Source organism: Misgurnus anguillicaudatus, unplaced genomic scaffold, assembly GCF_027580225.2.
Source record: "Misgurnus anguillicaudatus unplaced genomic scaffold, ASM2758022v2 HiC_scaffold_32, whole genome shotgun sequence".
Lineage (NCBI taxonomy): Eukaryota > Metazoa > Chordata > Actinopteri > Cypriniformes > Cobitidae > Misgurnus > Misgurnus anguillicaudatus.
This window is the reverse complement of record NW_027395282.1, coordinates 2,065,028-2,086,455: the sequence shown is the minus strand read 5'-3', so window position 1 is coordinate 2,086,455 and position 21,428 is coordinate 2,065,028. Positions and strand designations below refer to the sequence as shown.

Below are 21,428 nucleotides of genomic sequence, written 5' to 3'. Positions count from 1 at the left end.
AAAGGCGGTTTGTGACTGAAATGACAGATATCACATCGATTTTCAAAGATTGGTTTGACAGTGTCTGGGTGTGCTGTTAAGGCTGAATGAAAGGTTCACACAGAAACTGAATTATTTACCCAACCTTATGTTTTTATTTTGATCTTATCAAGTGTCAAAATGAGCATAAATGCATCAGCAAAGTAGTTCATGTGACTGTGCTGTTTTCCAGGGGATCTTACGCTATATAACAGGTCAGGGAAAATGTGAGTCTATATTCACAAAAAATATTGCAGTAGCACATTTGCATTTATTAAAATGTGGCATGATGTGTTTTTTCAATGCAGTCTTACTCCCTGGTGATTTAGTGGCAGGTATTTGATGCCGCCACAGCACAGATTCGATTACCAGTCAGATAATTAACTTACAAACATTAAGGGCACTATTTTAATGATCTAAGCGCATCTAAGTGTGTCCGATTCCACTTTTGCTAATTTAACGACGGAAAAATGGTTTGTGCGCCTGGCACACAGTCTAAAAGGGTTGTTCCTTTCTCATCATAAGTAATGGGTGTGTTTTGGGTGTAACGTGCAATAAACCAATGAGAATCTCATCTCTCATCCAGCCCAGTTGCACTCGCACCATGTCGATTCCCTATTTAAATGGCGTAATTTGTAAATTGAACAACTAAGCGAAGGAAAAATACCACCAGTTTAAGATTGATGATCGTTTAGTTTTTATTTGTATTGATTTTGTTTTTGTTATTTTTTGTATTAAAACTGTTGGTTCTCTTTAAAAGACATTTTCTTTCATGAAAATGAAAATAGGGGCTCAGATTTGTTCACAACCAATATGCTTCTAATTACTGTCATTTCCGAGTATTCGGGGACTTGCCCTCATGGCTAATGCGTGAATAATTCATGAACTCTTTTTTCATATGGTTTATCTGATCTACACCTGTGTTCATGTCCTAGATTTCTAGATCAGTCCTGCTTTCAAGTTAGAACAAGAGACAGGTGAACTCAAAGGAAATAATAGGTCAGCAAAACCGTTATAAAAAGTGGTTTTCAAGCGTTTAATCAGTATTTCTGCTTTTCAAGACATTTTCTACTTCCATGCTTTGCAGACTTTCACAGTTTCATGTTTCTGAGTCAATGTCTGGGTTAGCGCTACAGTAATTTGCCTCAGGACACTGAGGGAAGTCATTTAAAGAAATTCAACCAAAAGTTTCTTTCTTTCTTGGAACTCCCATGCAGATATTAAGCAGCATATCTACGATCCTCTTTGTCAAAGAAAGTCTTACGAAAAAAAGATGATAGAGCTTGCAGCTGACTGCAGATCCAACAATGACAATAAATATGCTGATGTGTGATAAAGGTATGTGATAAAGGAAGTTTTTGTCCTAACCAATCATGATGCAATGAGTGACAGTGGGTCCTGTATTAAAATGTTTTTTATTTCTGTGATGTCACAGAGGTCTCATTTAATAAGGTGTTAAAGAACTTGATTGGCTGTGTCATGGCACTTTCGGGTTAATAAGTTGGGTAATGTTGCGCTCAGACTAGCCGCGGTAGAGGCGTCAAGCGCAAATGATTTCAATGTTTGGAGGTCTCGCGGCACAAATGAGGCGTGTAACGCGGAATTGATCATTGCCGCGGCAAATGCGCAAGTTGAATTTTTTTTACTTTTGCAGAAAAATGCGCCACGATAACCAATCAGGAGCTTGCTGCTGTGAACGCACGGTAAGAGTGCCACCTGTTGGATAATAGAGGAAATATGGATTGGATATGGAAAAACTCGTCATTGGCAGGGAAGTGTTTTCTCCTAATTGACGAGTTAAGTTTTAGTGGTAGGGTTTAGACCTGAACTGCTTTCAGAGCCTCTCGGTCATGAATATAATCAGCAAAACAAGATGCTTTCAAAACATTTGCATAGATTTTTTGAAAACAGACTGATCTCTCAATGTATAAACTAGAGCGTAAATAAAGGGCAAATCTGTGGTTCAGATTCTATTTGGCTCTGCCTCATTGTTTCTCCGTGACTCAGTTGGTTGATCATTGTCTAAAAGGTTGTTGGTTTTATTCCCAAGGGACACAGATACTGATGTAAATGTATATAACTTGCACTGTAAGTTGCGTTGAATAAAGCGTCTGCTAAAATTGTAAGGTAAATGACTCATCTCAAGTACTTCAGCTTTCACAAAGGTCAATGTCGGCTCATTTTTTTTAAGTTTATATAATGTCTCATACTGAGTCAGTGTAAGAGATCAGCAAAGCATATAAAGGTTCTTGTAGTCAGAACAACAAACATGCAAAGAGTGCTACTGTACTAGTGTGTAATATCCGTATCTGTAAATTGTATAAAGGTCCTTTTCTTTATAGATACAAAGCAATTACTTAAAATGACCATTGAGAACATCATCAAAGAAAGATAATACTATAGTTGTGTATGATTTCAATGGGTTTCATTTCAATATGTAGCAACAGCTGTATGAGTGGAGATGCTGAGGTTTTATTGTATTGAATGAATATCTCCAGTCTTTTGGTTTAGCTTGTGCTATATGCAAAGGCTGATTTTCAATGCAGTGGGACCTTCAGAAGTGATAATAGTGTATACTGTATGTGAGTCATTTAACTCCGAAGAACATATGAACTACTTGAACTTACTGTAACTAAGAAGGCACAAAAGTTCTCACTCAGGCTTCAAACGTAAACGTTTTACCTAAAAGGTGCATGTTGGTAGCTCAAAGGTATACATTGGTATACAGTATTAAAGGTACTGGTTACTCAAAGTGACATATCTGTACCAAAATTGTAAATATTATGACCTTTGTTCTGAAAGCTATGGCTATGTGCTTTTTAAAAATAATAGGCTTGGGGCCAGATTTACTAAACGGGGCAAATTAGCATAAGAGCGCAATAAATAAATGCAGATGTGAGTGGTAATATCTGCAGGTTATTTACTAAAAAGGCGCAAAATAAATAAGACAGACACAACAGGTGATTTACATAATGACATAATGAATCTACTAAGAGCAGTTCAGGGTCGCAAGTAAGCTGATCTGATGAGGTGCGGGTGATCTACCAACACCTGATGCGCTTGAGTTCATCACCACGGACATCGCCGCTGAAAATGCGGGGTGTAAAATCCCAGCTAACGAAGCCATACTGACTAAAAAAAGAACCAGAGGACAAAAAATAAAAGACATTTTGAAACACCCGGTATTGCGTGACTTCTCCTACACTGCAAAAAATTATTTTCAAGAAAAAAAATTTGTTTTTAGTAAAAATATATAAAAATTCTTAAATTAAGCTGCTTATCTTGATGAGCAAAACAACCCAAGAAAATAAGTCTAGTTTTTAGACAAAAAATATCAAATTTAAGTGATTTTGTGCATAAAAAATCTGCCAAAGCAAATTTTTTTTGGATTTTTCTTGAATTTAGTGTTTAAGAAAAATACTCAAGATTTTTTTGGTTACCCCATTGGCAGGATTTTTTTTTGTTGCTTGTTTTATGCACAAAATCACTTACATTTGATATTTTTCATCTAAATACCAGACTTATTTTCTTGGGTCGTTTTGCTCATCAAGAAAAAGCATCTTGATTTAAGAATTTTTAGATATTTTTACTAGGGCTGTCAAAATTAACGCGTTAATAACGCGTTAACGCAAATTCATTTTAACGCCCCTAATTTTATTAACGGAGATTAACGCAACGCGCAATTTCTGTTTGACCCTTGGTCCAGCCCATAGTTGAATGAACAGAGACGCAGACAAATGTGACTCTCTCTAAATGAGTAAAAGGTTTTCATAGAAATAAGAACATTAAGCAAATCGTCTACCAAATCCAATGCTCTAAATGCTCGTTTGGACATCTGATATGATCTTTATTTATACGTCTGAGAGGTGTAACGTTACCGTCCTCCTAATGCTTAATCTAATACAAAGATGCGTCTCAATTCATTTTGGTTTCGCTTTTATGCATGACTTAGAAAATAGACTGCAGGACTTGCTTGATGTTAAAAGAGTCATTAAGAGAGATAAAGTTCGGTACCTGATTAATGTTAAAGAGTTATTAAGAGCGACAAGACTCAAAAGCGATCCCCTCACGCTGACTGACTGACATCTGAAGCGCGTGCACACAGACGCGCGAGTGCGCGACCCGGATATATAGACATCTACACAAAATTACAGTTTTACAAATATCTGTTTTGATAGGAATTCACGCAGGTAGGCTCTATAATCTGTTATGTTTTAAGTAAATGTTTGGTTAACTGTTGGGTAAAACTATCTGATGTGTAACATTATATTAGATCACTTAGATTTTAAGCAGTCTGTCTCAATGTCAATCAAACAAAAGGAAAAAAAGTTGAACATACATTGATGATGTTTTTGCTTTGTGTGTGCTAAATCTATTAGTTTAACCAGTGATTTTAAGGTATTGATGTGGTAATATAATGTATGGATGTGGAAATTTTTGTGGTAATTTGACTCTTTCAACTTCAAACACGTGTAGTTCTGTCATATTTTGTTATATTTCAACAAATCATGCATTGTTCTATGTTTTAATAGAGAATGTCAAAATATGAACAACTTTTTTTTTTAAATTTGCTAATTCCGACTCAACTTGCCAGCACAGGTCACAAATGATGCAGCAGCAAACAAAAATGGAGAAAGAAAAATCTTCTGAAAGGAAAATTCATATACAAAACAATGGCTGGTGATTCTGTTAAAATGTAAACAGGCTGTTGTTAACATACATTTCCATAAAGCATCTATATATGTATATATGATTAGAATATTAAAAACCTGAAAAGTGTTAAATTAGGGTAAATTTAGAATGGATAAAAATGTGCGATTAATTTGCGATTAATCGCAGTTAACTCATGAAATCATGCGATTAATCTAGATTAATTTTTTTAATCTATTGACAGCCCTAATTTTTACTGAAAACAAGACAAAAATACTAAGAAAATATTTTCTTGAAAATCATTTTTTGCAGTGTAGTGACTCCACTTTTATTTACTCCAGCAAATAAAAAATAACATGCCTTGGCAAACGATATTTTTAAATAATAAGTTCCTCTGGAATTCCAAAAAAAAACTGTTATGTGTGGAAAAATCCTCTGCTTTGTACCACACGGTCTCTGATCCCCATGATGCCTTCTCATATCAGCAACAATTGCTGCCATTTCAAGCATAAATGATTTAAGACATGCTTTTTTCAGCGTTAAATAATGGTGCAAATACCAGAAATATCGCATGTGCAAATAGTAAATCATATTGCGTGAATCATTTAAATAATCTCCTCCCATAAATTTGCATCTGAAAAGGAAACTCCTGGAAATGCATATGCAATAAGGTCACTCGCAAAAATGTGTGCAAAAATGTTGTTACAATTGAAACTCAATTGTGCTGTGATTTATTTTCTCTCTCTCCTTTTCTCTGCACTAAATGGCAGTGCTGTGATTGGATAGTGCAGATTAAGGGGTGGTATTATTATAATAAGAGCTCCTTATGACATCACAAGGAGAGCCAAATTTCAACAACCTATTTTCTCATGTGCTTGTAGAGAATGGTTTACCAAAACTAAGTTACTGGGTTGATCTTTTTCACATTTTCTAGGTTGATAGAAGCACTGTGGACCCAATCATAGCACTTAAACATGGAAAAAGTCAGATTTTCATGATATGGCCCCTTTAACGCTAAAATGATGGTTTGCGCCTACGCAACCTTTTAGTAAATCTGACCCACAGCTGTTTATGTTGGTTATGGTTGGGTTTGATTTTGGTCTTGGCCGTTCTAGCCTTAAACACAAAAGCCCCAATTTGGCTTTACATAAAGAGCACAGTTTTGTGTCAGTCAAGAAAACAATTGTGACCCAGTCTGTGAAAACACAGCTAAGGTCATGTTTAGTGATTCACTGTTTTCTATATAAACTCGTACATATAACCTTGATATCTTTATTCATATATTGACCGAGTAAGGTCATATCAATGATTAAAATCAATGTAAAATCAATGAGTACTTTTACGCTGTACTTGACCTCCATTTAATATATTATCAACATGTTTGCGCCCGTCTAGTTTTTCAGCTCTTTAACGGAATCGTAGATTTACTGTCTAACTGGATCACAGCGTTGTTATCATATTAAGGAAAGTGCGTAATAAAGTGTTCGAAAGCATGTGTAGGCACTTTGTCAGATTGATGCTGTGTCCTGTGGGCGTCCCGCATCCTCCAGAGAACATAATGATGTTGATACTTAATATAAAGAGCTTTCTTCTCATCCTGTCACTTGCAGCCCCTCCCAAAGTTTTTTTTCTTTGTGTGGGAGGGATGTCTAGTGAACAGCAGTGTAAAGAAACGATTTAAATACAAAAATGGGGATTATAAGAGGCTTTCGGTCCCAATGTCAAGACTTATGGTCCCTAGTTGTCAGTGGGGGAGTACCCTTTAAATAGGTATAAATACTGTATGTACTGTTTAGGTACAGATGTGAGGTACTAATATGAACTATTTAGGTGCTTTGAGTATTTTTACTTGCTTTAATTAAGTGATCCAGTAATAAGGTACTTTGCTGTTAATTCAGTTCTGGGAATTTCCTTGCAGTAAATAGTTGACATGTGGTTATATCATAAATGTTATATCATAACCCAAAATGTAGTAGATAGATTCTGATTCTGATCAGACATCTCATTCTGGACTCTGGAATTTTCTCTACATGGCATCCCCCTGGGGTAACCCTTACCCCCTTCCCGATTCTAATGAGGTAGTATTAGCTAATTAATAAAGACCCTCATGATGAAGATGAAAGCTGGTGAGAGAGAGCGATCGAGAGCGTGCCGAACAGAGGGAGGGTGGTAAAAAAAGATCAACTCGCTCCTTGTTGAGCGGGGAAGCTTCACGGCGCGAGAGGCAAACCGGGATATATTTTTATTTATTACCCCCTTCCTTCACGTCTCTCGGCTTACTGCAAAAAAAAAGAGGAACAAACGCACATTTGGTATCCAAGCAGCTGGAGCGAATCGCGTCTGATGTGAAAGTGGGATCGTGGGAGATTGGGTCACTCAAAGCCGAGCGAAGGATGGACAGAGTCAGCCGCGTGCTGAACGTCGTAAGGCAGATGTCCCCTAGGAAAAGGGAACGGGGGTCTCATTGGGAGGCGGAGAGTCCGGAGACCTGCGAGGAGAGTCTGTGCTCTCTCAGCCTGTGCATCAGCGGTAAGACCACCCACGGCAAAACTTTCTCTCTCGTGCTCTCTCCATCTCCCTCCACCCCCTCTAATCCCTTTTTCATTACGGCTTTGTGAGTTCGATAATAACTTTGACCTGTGGTGGTCCGTCTCATACCCGAGGGAAAAAAAACTTGCACTTTTCTTTTTTTATTGCCGTTCTGTTGCCGTCAGTTATTATCTTCCACCGTGCACCGAGGGAATAGAGACTGAATTAACGTTGACACTTTTGAATAGACGTTTCTCCTAATGTTGTTTCGGTTTAATTGATTTTGCATTAGGGTTTAAATATTTGATGATATGGATGTTTCTAGTGAGGTCCATTTCTAATTCTCTACTTTATTTATGATGTCAGCTCTTTTTATTTCGGTCTTTGACACAGCAGAGCCTTTAAAGATCAGTGACGCTTCACCAATGTTAATTGAGTTTTGCACATTGCTTGGTTTAAACCATGGCAGGCTTAAGTAAAGACTCTTAACACATGACTAACCCAACATAAGAGCTGAAGTTTGCCACTTAACTTTCTTTTACATTTGGTTTTGCATCCGTGCCAGGCAATAGGACGAGATCTAAATTTCTATGCTTCCACATAATCTTTTTATTGAAGAGTCCCACCGGTAATTTATATTTGCAGATGCTTTTATTATGGACTTGTGGGCCATTTGCGTTCTGTGTGTTTCTTGGGAGTTGAAGCTGTGATCTTCTATTATGACCTAACATGTAACCTCTGCGGCAACATGTTCATTTAATTTTGAGATAACTTATTTGTCCATAATTGAATTACGTAATCCAACAATTATTTTTCAGTGCTTCTGCTATCCAGGCACCTGAATCAGCTCTTTAAAAAATACCTGTCAAATGCTTATTTATAAATATTAATGCACATTGTTATTAGGTAGCGCTGATGTTTGTGAATTCTGCACTTTCTATTTTACCATAATAAAGAAAAATCGCACATGAGATTTCTTTATTATCTCAGTTGACATCAGTGAGAATAAATCAGTGCTTGTCAAACTATGGGTCGGGACAAAATTGCTTGGCTGTTGCAGTGAATGACACACAAAGATACACTGCTCTCTTCTAAAAAATAACATTTCTAAATGTATTTTGTCCTGAAGCTTATTTCTATTAAAAATATTTTGGTGGGTCCTGAGATAGATAATACCTGTCTAAGTGGGTCGCAGAATGATATGTTTAGGAGCCAATGGATTAAATGGAGAGCAAATGGAAATGTTTGTCAAAATGGCCCAGATTTCAACCAGTGTAGCAACCATGGTCGGTCGCCATGATTTCACAAAGTAAGATGTGATCCTGGTTCAACATTTTTTGGTGGTCCTGGATCAACGTTTTAATCAAAGAAACCCCAAATTACTCTTAACTCAAACCCGTACCATTTTTACCCATCAAATTAGTGAGAAATAATAGTTTGAAAAAAATTCGTACTTTTTTCACGCCAGGATTTAAAAAAAAGTTGCCAGCCAGCTCCAGCATTTTTTATGATTTTTACAAAAGTTTAATGCTGCCAGAAAATGTCATAAACATACAATATATCAAATGAAAGAACAGACCCTCTGCTTTAAAAAAAACACGTTTCATCCCATCTTCATTTGTTCTCTTTTTATCACCTCTCAAATATGGGTAGGTTACTTCAAAACATACCAAATTTTGAGCAAAAAGCTGAAATATTTTTTTGATAGCGATCCCATTCATAACTAAGATTAAAACCAACCTGATCTCACAAATTTCCATGGGATAGTCAATTTTTGCTCATTTTTCCGTGGACTCTTTTTTCCGTGGCATTCTCACGGATTGGTTACTCAACTGTTTTTCTTACCATAGTCACTGCGGTTTAGGGTTAGATTTTCATAAAATTAGAGTTTAGAAAATCTAAAATAATAAATCAGGAAAAATAGTATAAACCAATACTTAAAGTGACATACTTTACATACACAATACTTTACATACACAGTTGAATAACCAATCCGTGAGAATGCCATGGAAAAGAAAGTCCGTGGCAGGGCCAAGGAAAAATGCGGAGATCCGTGAGAATGCGACGGAAAAATGAGCAACAAATTCCCACGGAACTTTGTGAGATCATGTTGATCAAAACATACTGTTTGACCTCTTGGATAAGAGCGCCACCTGATGGATAATAGCGGAAATACGGATTGCCGGAAAAACTCGTCATCGGCAGGGAAGTGTTTTTGACTCATCAAGGACCTTTGATAGAGTTAACTCGTCAATGGCGGGGAAAGAGTTCAAAGCCCCCAATCCTAAACCTAAATCTAACATACACTCTAATCCTGCAATCTGATTGGTTAGTAAATATGTTAATACAGGACCAACAATAGTGTTAATCTAGGATCACATCCTACTTGCACTGTAAAAAATACTTTGCTGCCTTGAATTTTTTTGTTAAATCAACTCAGATTAACAAGTAATGTCAACACAGATGAGTTGTCACAACTTATAAAATTAAGTTGACTTTTCTCAACTATATTTTATAAGTTATAACAACTCACCTGTAGTTATAACAACTCGTCTCTAGTCAAGATAAATAATAGTTTCTTTTTACAGTGTGGTGAAATCAAGTTCAACCTAGCGGTCATATACACTGAAAAAAAGGGAAAGTTGGGTTAACTTAAAAACATACTTCAATTGGTAATTTTTTTACCTAAAGTAAGAAAATTTAAATAAAAAAAGCTTAATTATTTTAGGTGTAAGCAGTTTAAGTAATTTATAAGTAGATCCAACTTTTACTTTTTACAGTGTAGAAATGTCCTAACAACTACTCCCTACACCCTAGCAACCACAGCGGTGTCCTCACAACCACTCCAAACATCCTAGCAACCACATTGCAATGTCCTAGCGACCACTCAGAACACTATACGCTTAATTCAGCCTGCCGCCATGTTGATTCCAAAACCAGGCTGTGATTAATGGATATCCGTAGCATGTGCTTTAAACCAATTGTTTTGTACGGGGATGCTGGTCATTCAGCCAACAAAACACGGAAAATACATCATTTTACAACTTTACACAAGACAAAGAACCTCAGAAATCACAGATTGTTAAAAAGAAGATCCTAACAGCCTCCAAAGTCCACGAAGAGAACTAAAATGAGACCGTCTAGCCTACGGAGTTGTGTCACCACACTGGAGAGACGTTTCTAACTTGTTAAAAAAAACATGGAACCAGAAAAAAAATATTTTAACAAAAGAAAATTAAACTAACCAACATGATATAAAATTAACCAACCTTAGAAATACTACAAAAATTCAAACACAACATAGACAGTACTGCAGCAATAATATTAATGCAAATGCAAAGCAACAAACATGGCATTGTGGCAAGAACAAACTGCATGCATGGGCAAGCACCATTCCATTTGATCTTTATTTTTCTATTATATCAAAAATATATTAGTCTTAATAATTATCACAGTTAGTTCTTGAATATTTAATCTCCTATTCACTTCAAGTCGATTACATCTATTATTTAAAACATGGATGAATTTGCAGATGTATTAGTAAGCAGTGTGTCCCATTTTAATGAAGTGTCTCGCGTTTATTCTCAGGAGAGATTGTCCTGCGTTCTTACTTCACTTGATAATTACAAGCAACACTGTTTAATTAGATATCACTATTATATTCTTACTTGACAAGACAGTGTCCCGAAATAGCAAAATTCGTCATTAAACCCATGCACTTCAGCATCTTGTATACAAGCCCCAGGCCTCCAGCAGGGCTAACTAAGTTTTTAATCTCAAGGGAAATTGTAATTATTTTACCACACTCTCAGAAAAAAAAGGTACAAATGTTGTCAATGAGAGGGTACCCGTTAAAAAGATCCTAATATGTACCATTTTGGTACAGATACAGTATGTACCTCTGAGGTATCAGTATGTACCTTTTTGGGACTAATATGCACCTTTTAGGTACAAAAGTGTACTTTTTAAAAAGGTACCGCCCCAGTGACAACTTTTATGCTGCGTTTACACCAACTGCATTTGAGGCGTCTAGCGCGCCTAGTTTGCTGCTTGAACAGTTTGAATGCATTCAAACTTCGCTCTAGACGCACGGAAAAAGCAAGCATTTGACGCGCATCAATAGCAAAATCCGCTTCTTGTGGGAGGAGCAAGTGTATGCGGTTGTCTGTTTGCAAGATGGCTGATGTTGATTGTGCATTTATCGAGAAAGTTACCGGTTTGTATTTGGTCACCTTACTAGGAAAAAACAAACGGCGCGGGTCGATAAATGTCTATTTACAACTTACCAGGTTGCCCAATGTCCTCAATGACACTCTGCCAAGCGAGGTCCTTTTAATTCCCGTCTCTATAGAAATAAGAACACACACCAGCAAGCAGGCTCCTGGTTGGTTAATGTGGTGCGAAAATACGCCAAAGTTCAACATTTTCAACTCAGGCGGCAGCCGCAAATTCGCGTCAAACGCAAAATGCACAAAAAGCACCATTCGCGTGTACCGCGCCAGACGCTCAATTCACGCCATTTGCGCGAACTAGACGCACGAATGAGGCGGAAACACGTCTGCCACGCTAAATGCCTAATTCGCGCTATAAGACCTCCAGACGCGCGTCAACGCGTCTTCACATTGACTTAACATTGAAATCACTTGCGCTTGATGCCTCTACCGTGGCTGGTGTAAACGCAGCATTATACCTTCTTGTACCTTTTTTCTGAGAGTGCAAGTGGCTAATTTGTATTACTTTATATAAAATGTACATTCTTTTAATCCAACATCAACCACTTGTACAAAAATGTAAGTATGATATTTACGAATAAGTAATTACAAGAGATTGTGTTGGACAGCCACTGTTGAATTCCCGGTTGTGGCACAACACAAACTTGCCAGTCAGAGTCTATGGGATAAAAGTGTGTTAAAATAGCTTGCGTTACAGTACAGCAAGGTCTAAATACGGTAGCCGAAGTGACTCAGTTTCTTGTAAATTGGATGAAGTCAATGTGACAGAAAGAACAGAAAGAGCGGTCGCTTAGCAGGGGTGCTAAATATATCACATCTCTCTAGCCTTCAACACGTTCAACGTGCACCTGGGAACTCTTTCTTTAACCTCACAGAAAGATCCAGTGAAGCTCAAGAGTCTCGAAAGCCGAATCGACTGCTGCGTTTGCTTTCACGTAACTCTTGACTTACAGGATCCTTATAGCTAGTTCATGCTAGTTCATCAATAAAAATCTAAATACATTTAAAAAAGCATTAAAGCATTAAAATTTAGAAATGTATCATGCATGCACAGGATTTGTCTTTTTTGTTAGTAGTCTCAGCTGAACATTTCACTTGTTCTTCAGGTCAACAACATAGTCTTGTGAATTGAGGCAGTGAGAAAAACAATATGAGCCCAGAGTCTCTTGGGATGCCGAAGACCGATATGACACCAATCTACCGTCTGACCTTTGAAGTTTTACACATCGAGTCTGTGGCACCTAGTTCATTGCAAGTCGATGGCCATAACTGTATCTTTGATTTCATGCTGTCACAGAGCACACAATATAAAGTAATAAACCCAGCAAAAGATGCGGAATATTTTATGAACGTTACACACGGAGAAAAGAACGGCAAGATAGATACCGAATGCTGTTTTTCATCCTTTTTATATAATGTATGTCTATATGTGTCTGTCAACATTCAAAAGAGAGATAGAGAAAAGCCAGCATCATGGGAACCGCGGAGGCGTCTGAAAGATTGCGAAATGGAGTCCGAACAAATTTGATTTCATAGCAAATACGAAATGATGAATGCTGGCTTAGGAGGCGCTGGAAATAAGTAATCCTCTTTTACATCGCTGTGCACTATATTTGATTTATGTCACAGGTAAGAAGGTTTTGATCAGATTTAAGGTGAAGATCTTTCTCTTCAAAATTGATCCCAGAGGAACATTCGGAAAAAGTCTTGCAATCTCAGCCAGACGTTTCTCTTTTCAAGCTGAGGAGACTTTAAATCTTATGGATCAACTCAATCAAAGTTTCTTATGAGAAATAACTGTGGAAACAAACTTTCTACTGTAAAATAAGGGTAACGTTAAGAGTTTAGGGCTATTCATTTACTGTGGATAACTTGGATATGGTCATTTGGTTTTTGGATGATTTCAATGTGAATGGTTGAGTTTAAATTGAAGAGTATAGACAAACCCAATTGATGGTTTAAATGAAGGGTGAAAATTGTCATACTTAACCCCGTCACAGATTAAATATGGGTTTCATATTGTTACCTCAGATGTATTGGTACCAAATCTATGCATATTTATATCTAAATGGTGTATTTAGACAGTGACAGCTTGGGACCATTTTTTTAACCATATTTGTCTGACGGGAAATATCAAAATTACCCAATGATTTACTCACACTCAAGTAATCCGAGATTCATGTCCATTATCTTTCAGACGAATACATTTGGAGTTAGTAAATGTCCTTGCTCTTCCAAGCTTTATAATGATAGAAAACAGGGATCAGGAAATAACTTCTGACTTTAAACCCCCCCAAAAGTGAATTCATTCTTCACAGAAGTTATCCACGTGGCTCCAATGGGTTAATAAAGATCTTTTGCGGGTAATCGATGAGATTGTGTAAGAAAAATATCCATATTTCAAACTTTAATAACTATTTTCCGGTAATGACGCCATCTTGAGAGAGTTATAGCGTAGTGAGCGTTTGTTGGGTACGTGCGCAGACTTTCATGAATTGTGAATCCAACGTTGCGTCATTACTGGAAACTAGGTATTATTGTTTATAAAGTTTAAAATATGCATATTTTTCTTACAAAATCGCATCGATTACCCGCAGAAGATCTTTATTAACAGCTTGGAGCCATGTGGATTACTTCTGTGAAAGATGAATGTGGGTCAGTGACAAAAACGGGTTGGCAAGATAAGAAATAAATGTTTAAAAGCATGCATCAAGTTTATTTCATTGCATAGTGTTTTATGTTAATTTATGTTAATTTTATGCAATAAAAATTACATTTGCACAATTTTTTTGAAAGTTAAGACTGATTGGACCTGAAAATGTCATATGGTGTAACCACCAATTGCACCAAAGAATGAGAAATATTAAATATTTTATCCACCTTGATGGCATGTAAGCATAATCATAAAAATAAATTATTTTAAAATATTATTTTATTAGTTAATTTTAAATGTAAATTTTAATGTGTTTTTGTCATATTTTTCCTGAAATATGCTGAAAACAGCTCTGTTTTCTAAATAATTTTTTACAAATGATGTAAAAATGTATGTAAAAAATCATATTACACTAAACTAGATTATTATATTTTATTCCACATTTCTTATGAATATATTTATATTTTAATAAAAAAATACTAGTTACACCAATTGACACAGACCCTTAACACCACATTGACATTTTTGGCAATTATCCCCAAATATTCTTTCAAAATGAAATAAAACCAGAAATTTTGGACTTAGTCCTCATAAAGGGAAAGTATGCAAGAAATCAACAAATTTATTTTGAAATTTTAACCATTTTACATTTAATTTATCCATACGGACACAACATAATTAACGTCACGTCATTGACCCATGTACTCTTTGGGGGTTTGAAGTCAGAAGTTGTTCCCTTATCCCACTGTTAGCTTGGAAAAGCAAGGACATTTAGGTACTAAAATAACTCCAAATGTGGTTGTCTGAAAGATGATGGACATGTTTATCTGGGATTGCTTGAGGGTGAATAAATCATGGTGTAATTTTGATATTTGGCTGGAGTACCACTTTCAAGGTTGGTATGAGGACACATCTAGGAAATTTTTGAGCTCATAAGGTATCCAGAAACGGTGACTAAATATATGTCAGGCATGTGTCATCTCGTACCAACCTTGAGCATCGCTTTATTTGCAAGCACTTGACTTAATTTACTCCCAACCAGTCATAGCCAGCTTGTGTGAAGTGAAATTAGGTCAGAGCTCGTCTTCTTTTTTTTTCTCTCATGCATTGATTCACTCGTTTCAAAAGTTACTTTGTATATCCATGGCCTTGAGGTCTGCTTTTCATGCAGTGAGTGCATCACTGACTAGATATAATCTACAGAACTACGGTAATGAAATGCTTACCGTATTTAATTAAGTTCAGCTTGAATATTTATAGTCTGCGGAATTCAGTCATGGGATTTTTTACATTGCCTGCCTACAGTATGTGTAACTAAAACTTTTAATGAAGTTGCTTTAATGATTGGTGTGGGTTTTGGTTTGTGCCCCAAATCTGGAACTAAAAAAAGGTGAGATTAAACTGTGTTGACCATGGCATACCTTTTAAATTCTGCAATTTAAATAAAGAAATATGGTTGCATTATTTAAATACACTGTAAAATGTAAGTAAGTTACCTGGTTGTCTGAAAATGTTAAGTTATTTTAACTTATCGTCAATTAAGAGAAAACATTTGCATGAAAAACGTGTTCCTGATGATTTTTTTATGGTTATATGTAATACCGCAATTTACTCAATTTATTAAAAAAAACTGAATCAAAAAATTATTTATTAATTTTACACTTCGACTTGTAGATTAAGTATATGCATTGAAAAAAGATAGGTATGTATTAATTCGTCTAAGATGAGATAAGAACATATTTTGGGATTTTTTTTTACAAAATCGCATCAATTACCCGCAAAAGACCTTTATTAACCCCTTGAAGCTGTGTGGATATCTGTGATGGATGGATGCACTTTTTTGGGCTTCAAAATGATGAATGTGGGTCAGTGACAAAAACGGGTTGGCAAGATGAGAAATTATAATTTTTTAAACTTGTTTTAAAAGCATGCATCAGGTTTATTTCAAGCATAGTGTATTCATGTTAATTTTATGCAATAAAAATACATTTGCACCATTTTTACGAAAGTTAAGACTGATTGGACCTTAAAATGTCAAGTGGTGTAACCGCCAACTGCGCCAAAAAATGAGAAATGTTAAAGGAACAGTATGTAGGATTGTGGCCAAAACTGGTACTGCAATCACAAAACTGGTGGCCAATACACAAAATAACAACATAAATATCAGTTGAGGGCTGCAACTCCACTTTTTAAATGACAATATTCTGGCCAGACCACTGTTGTCACTGATATAAGTATTTGAAATGAAAATGATTTCTTAATGTCTAGTGACATATCAGGGCCATTTTATGATTAATTGATATACATTTCTTACATACTGTTCCTTTAAATATTTTATCCACCTTGATAAGCGCAATCATCAAAATAATAATAATAATAATAATAATAATAATAATAATAATTTAAAAATATAATTGTATTAGTTCTTTTTTTAAAAGTAAATTAAGTGTATGCATTGAAGAAAGATAGGTATGTATTAATTCATCTAAGTTGAGATAAGAACATATTTTGGTTGCATTTGTAAGTAAAACTGTACCTGCTTAACTAGGCACGTAATATAAAAATATTGATAAATGAATCTAATGTTATCAAATTGTAATCGCATTAAAGAAATTTGTGATGTATCGGCAAAAATGTGTCACATATCTGGCAGAGAAAATTAATATTGAATCGAATCGTAATTAACTGTCCGATTTACACCCCTATTAATATTGTTTATAAAGTTTAAAATATGGATTTTTTTTTACCAAATTGCATCAATTACCCACAAAAGACCTTTATTAACCCCTTGAAGCCGTGTGGATTATATCTGTGATGGATGGATGGACTTTTTTGGGCTTCAAAAGTCAGAAGTTGTTTCCTTATCCCACTGTTACAAGCTTGGAAAATCAGTGACATTTACTAAAATTTAAATAATGCAACTACACTGCAAAAAAAATATTTTCAATAAAAAATGTCTTAGTATTTTTGTCTTGTTTTCAGTAAAATATCTAAAAGTTCTTAAATTAAGATGCTTTCTCTTGATTAGCAAAACGACCCAAGAAAATAAGTCTAGTTTTTAGACCAAAATGTTAAATTTAAGTGATTTTGTGCATAAAACAAGAAAAAAAAAATCTGCCAATGGGGTAAGCAAATTTTTCTTTAATTTTTCTTGAAGATTTTTTTTTGCGTACCCCATTGGCAGATTTTTTTGCTTGTTTTATGCACAAAATCGCTTAAATTTGACATTTTTTGTCTAAAAACTAGACTTATTTTATTGGGTCGTTTTGCTTATAAAGAAAAGCATCTTAATTTAAGAACTTTTAGATATTTTTACTGAAAACAAGACAAAAATACTAAGACATTTTTTTTTTCTTGAAAATCCTTTTTTGCAGTGTATATTCCTTTATTGAAATTACATAATTTAAAAAGTACAAACAGGACATTAAAATATAGAAAAACGGTGGTGCTTTCCTTAATATTTCATCTGTTCACATAATTAGGATATTGTGATAAAGAACTATGATATCCTGAAGCATTAAATCTTGTTATACTTTCTTCAATCTCATCCTAATGTTGATGGACTAACTTTAAACAGGTTGAATTCCCCCAAAGATGTAAATACTGTGTCTATATGATCGAAAATCACAAAAACTCCTCCTGTTAGTGGTTTTAATTTTCAACAAAGCAAAATACAACAAAGCATTTTATGGCCAATTTTTACTCCCCTAAAAATCAGCACATTTCTTCAAAGTTGTCTGTTTATCAGAAAGCAGCTACCTACACTTACAGCTCATTCCCAGAGCGATAAAAGCAAAGAAGTGCGAGATGACTTTGACTGCAAAAATAAAAGCTTCCATCATCTCTTTCTTAATACCTGAAAGAAGTGTAAGATTGAAACACAATCACAAAGGACTGCATTCAAAGCGACATGAAAGTGGAATGAAGTGGTTTGTTGGTTAATTACGTTTCCTGCGGTTTGAGATTGTGAAAGACGATTGAATTGATTCATTATTCTGCGTTCTGTTCTTGGAGCGACTGCATGACCTTGTCTCCTACACGATAGATAAATCTAGAAATTATCTTTATAATTATCCACTGATTAAGATCAAAAGAGATATAAAAGGATCTATCTCTGTCTCATGGCTCCAGCAGTACTCTGTGTGAATCTGCATTTTCCAAATTCTCAGCCTTCTCTTTGAAACAGTTTCTCTTGCATATTTCTCTATATTTCGCCCAAATCCCAGTCATGAAAGACTCACTGCATGATACCAACCGCCACCATACGTACGCTGCAGGCACGTTTATTGTTTCTTGAGCTTTGTGTGGGCTGCGTTGGAGTTGTGCCGCATGTATTGTAGTTTCTCACGGTTCCTTCAGTTTAATGGCTTGTTTTCTATCGTTCTCCCACGTAGGCCGGCGGTGTCCAGAGCTCTTGATGTAGATTTCTTATGTTCACAGCTACTAAACTTTTCAGATTTTCTCAAAGTGAACGTTGGTTTCATTCACCAGTTAGCATGCTGTACCACGCATCAAAAACCAGTTTAAGATGGTGTGATGGTCTCAGCTGGTCTCAAAACCCGATCAGGCTGATTTAAAAGAGTTTTTCCTCTCTTTAAGACATGATATCAGCCTCTAAAATCTGCAGGGATTCTGTGGAAATTGTGAACAAAAGTCTTACTACAGTACATAACAATGAAAACAGTATGATAAAGTACAATATCGACCAGCAGCAGTCTCTTGTATAGTCTTTCATTTGCTTTTACACTATTCATGTGCATGTTTTTGGTCTTCATTAAAGAGTTTTAAGTCTTGAATCAAATCATGATTAATCAGGTGTGCGTTTACCAAAAGCAAAAGTTCTGTTGTTACCAATAAAGTTCAATGGTAACAACCACCATAGTTAGCTAACAATGCTTTTTGGGAATCATACCCAAGTACGATATCTGATCCAAAGCCAAAAAGTTATGAAAGTTGCAACGGCTCCAGGTCTTGTTATATGAAGACCTGTTGATTCTGCGCATACACAGTCCCATTCCCAGAGGATGCCATTCTTTAAAGTGGACACTTCACAAGACTTTGTTAAGATGTTAAATAAATCGTTGGTGTCCCCAGAGTACGCATGTGAAGTTTTAGCTCAAAATACCCCACAGATCATTTATTATAGCAAGTTAAAATTGCCACTTTGTAGGTGACATTTTGGGGGGTGTCCTTTAAAATGCAAATGAGCTGATCTCTGCACTAAATGGCAGTGCTGTGGTTGGATAGTGCAGATTAAGTGCCGGTATTATCCCCTTCTGACATCACAAGGGGAGCCGAAATTCAATGACCTATTCTTTCACATGCTTGCAGAGAATGCTTTACCAAAACTAAGTAACTGGGTTAATCTTTTTCACATTTTTCACCCAATTATAGCACTTAAACATGGAAATAATCCGATTTTCATGATATGTCCCCTTTAATGGTTGGCGATTGGTTTATTTTATTGGGAGGCGGGACTACAGCGGCAATATTGACCATTGATCTCCCCCATTCATATCAATTCCAGTGACGCATCTTGTTAATATCTTTGAAAAGCCCACCTTTGCACCTAACCCCACCCATATTATGGCTCTGGGGCTCCGCCCTAACTTCTGACGGGACCCTGATGGTCTTAAACTGCTGCATTTGATAGCTCTGCATTGTAGTTTGTGTAAAACGTCTTGAATTTAAAAAGTTTGCATCTGAACACTTGCATTATGTTTCTTCAGCTACAGTAGCTGTGTCATATTTCTTGTGATCTCAAAGTTGCTCAACTCATTTTGATATTTGCATTGCTTAAAGCTTTTATGTGTCATGCTGAAGTCTGCTTGTGCCTCAAACATCTTCATTCTCGGGATAAACATCAACAATATTGCTGCTGCGTTGGGATAAACAGACTTCTAACTTTTTGTTCTCAAATCTTTTTTTATGTTAGGTAGCTCAATTGGTAGAGCATTGCGTCAGCAGTGCAAATGTCATGGGTTCGATTCCAGGGAACACACATACTAAGGGAGCGTCAGCCAAATGAATAAATGTAAATGCATTTTCTGCTGTCTACATTTAGTCTTCACTTTCATCAAAATGCCAGTTTAATACATTTCCATTTTCTTTTTGTGATATGAAGCCCAGAGGCACAGTGCTTTTATAGGGTGGCGTTGCAAATGTATCCAGAGGCTCAGATCAAACAACCAGTGCCCCATAACAGCCATTCAGCTCTTGTACAGTATGACAGATCTGTCACACAGATATTCAACACTTGTCAGGCATTTTGAAAACCGGATGACCTCAGAGGTTTGAATGTGATGTCAGACCTTGCTTTTCCTGTCTTCTCACCTTTTCTCCCTTGGTTTTCTTGTTTCTATGATGTTCTTCTGGATGCATCACATCCAGTCGTGAATGACTGCAGTTCATCGGGTATCAAATATTTTTGGATTTCCTGATGGTAAGTTGTAGAGAAGCAACACATTGGCGTTTAATTGCTCTTGCGTGGTGTTGCGTCAGGTTATGATGGCTGATCACAGCTCATGGAGCAATGATTATAAGAGTTAGAAGAAATGCGAGAGCAGCACCAGGCTGTGAGTCAAATCAATAGATATTTGGAGGTTGTAGCACATGACAAACGTCATCTTTAATCCATAACTCTGCAGGGTGTCCTGTTTGTGTTTTGGGGATTCAGAACGGTGGTCATGAGTGACCTTTAGCTATAGGCACATAATGATGTGGACTTCACAGCAATCTTTGTAGCATTGCATCACCATAGTGTAAGGATTTGCAAAGGACCCCAAGGGCTAAGTATGGTACTATGGATGAGGTCCAAAAGTGCACGCTTTGGAATCCAATGTGCATAAATGAAAAGTGGAGTCAATAAACAAGTGAATAACAAGAATTGTGTGGCCTAATTACCGTGAACAAACAATTCATCTGCAATTCGAATCAAGACAAAAGTTTGCCTGACCCAACGTTAGATCCAGTGAGTAATAGTGAGCATGGAATGCGACGTGAATACACGCTTTGCGTTTGGTGTGTACATAGCATTATGAAGAAGCGCATTTAACTATTTGCGTGAGTAGATTACATTCAAAATTTAAAGCAAAGACGCAAATAGATCGGTATTCATGTGGGGCGATGCGAATGACGCGAATTGGGCAATGTGATTGCTGCGATCACACGATATTGCCTCAAACACATCTTCCGTGCTTGACCCAACGTTAAATTTAGCGAGTAATATTGAGCGAGGAACGTGACACGAATACATGCTTTGCGTTTGGTGTGTACACAGCATTATGCTATGTACACAACAGAAGTGAATTTTACTAAATGTGTGAGTAGATTCAATTAAAAATTTA

At 36.2% G+C, this 21,428-nt stretch overlaps 1 protein-coding gene across 4 annotated transcripts in view; it reads left to right on the top strand.

Moving 5' to 3' along the window:
- Positions 1–21,428, top strand: part of LOC141348976 (glutamate receptor-interacting protein 2-like) — a 187,059-nt gene that overhangs the window by 51,239 nt on the left and 114,392 nt on the right. For 2 of the 4 annotated variants that reach the window (XM_073865566.1, XM_073865567.1), the window contains exon 1: positions 6,858–7,197. The exons of the other annotated variants lie outside the window; for them this stretch is intronic. In XM_073865566.1, the coding sequence (XP_073721667.1) occupies positions 7,062–7,197 (136 nt within the window). In that variant the 5' untranslated portion in view covers positions 6,858–7,061. Of the gene's footprint in view, positions 1–6,857; positions 7,198–21,428 lie in introns of those variants that run through there. 4 annotated transcript variants of the gene reach the window in all.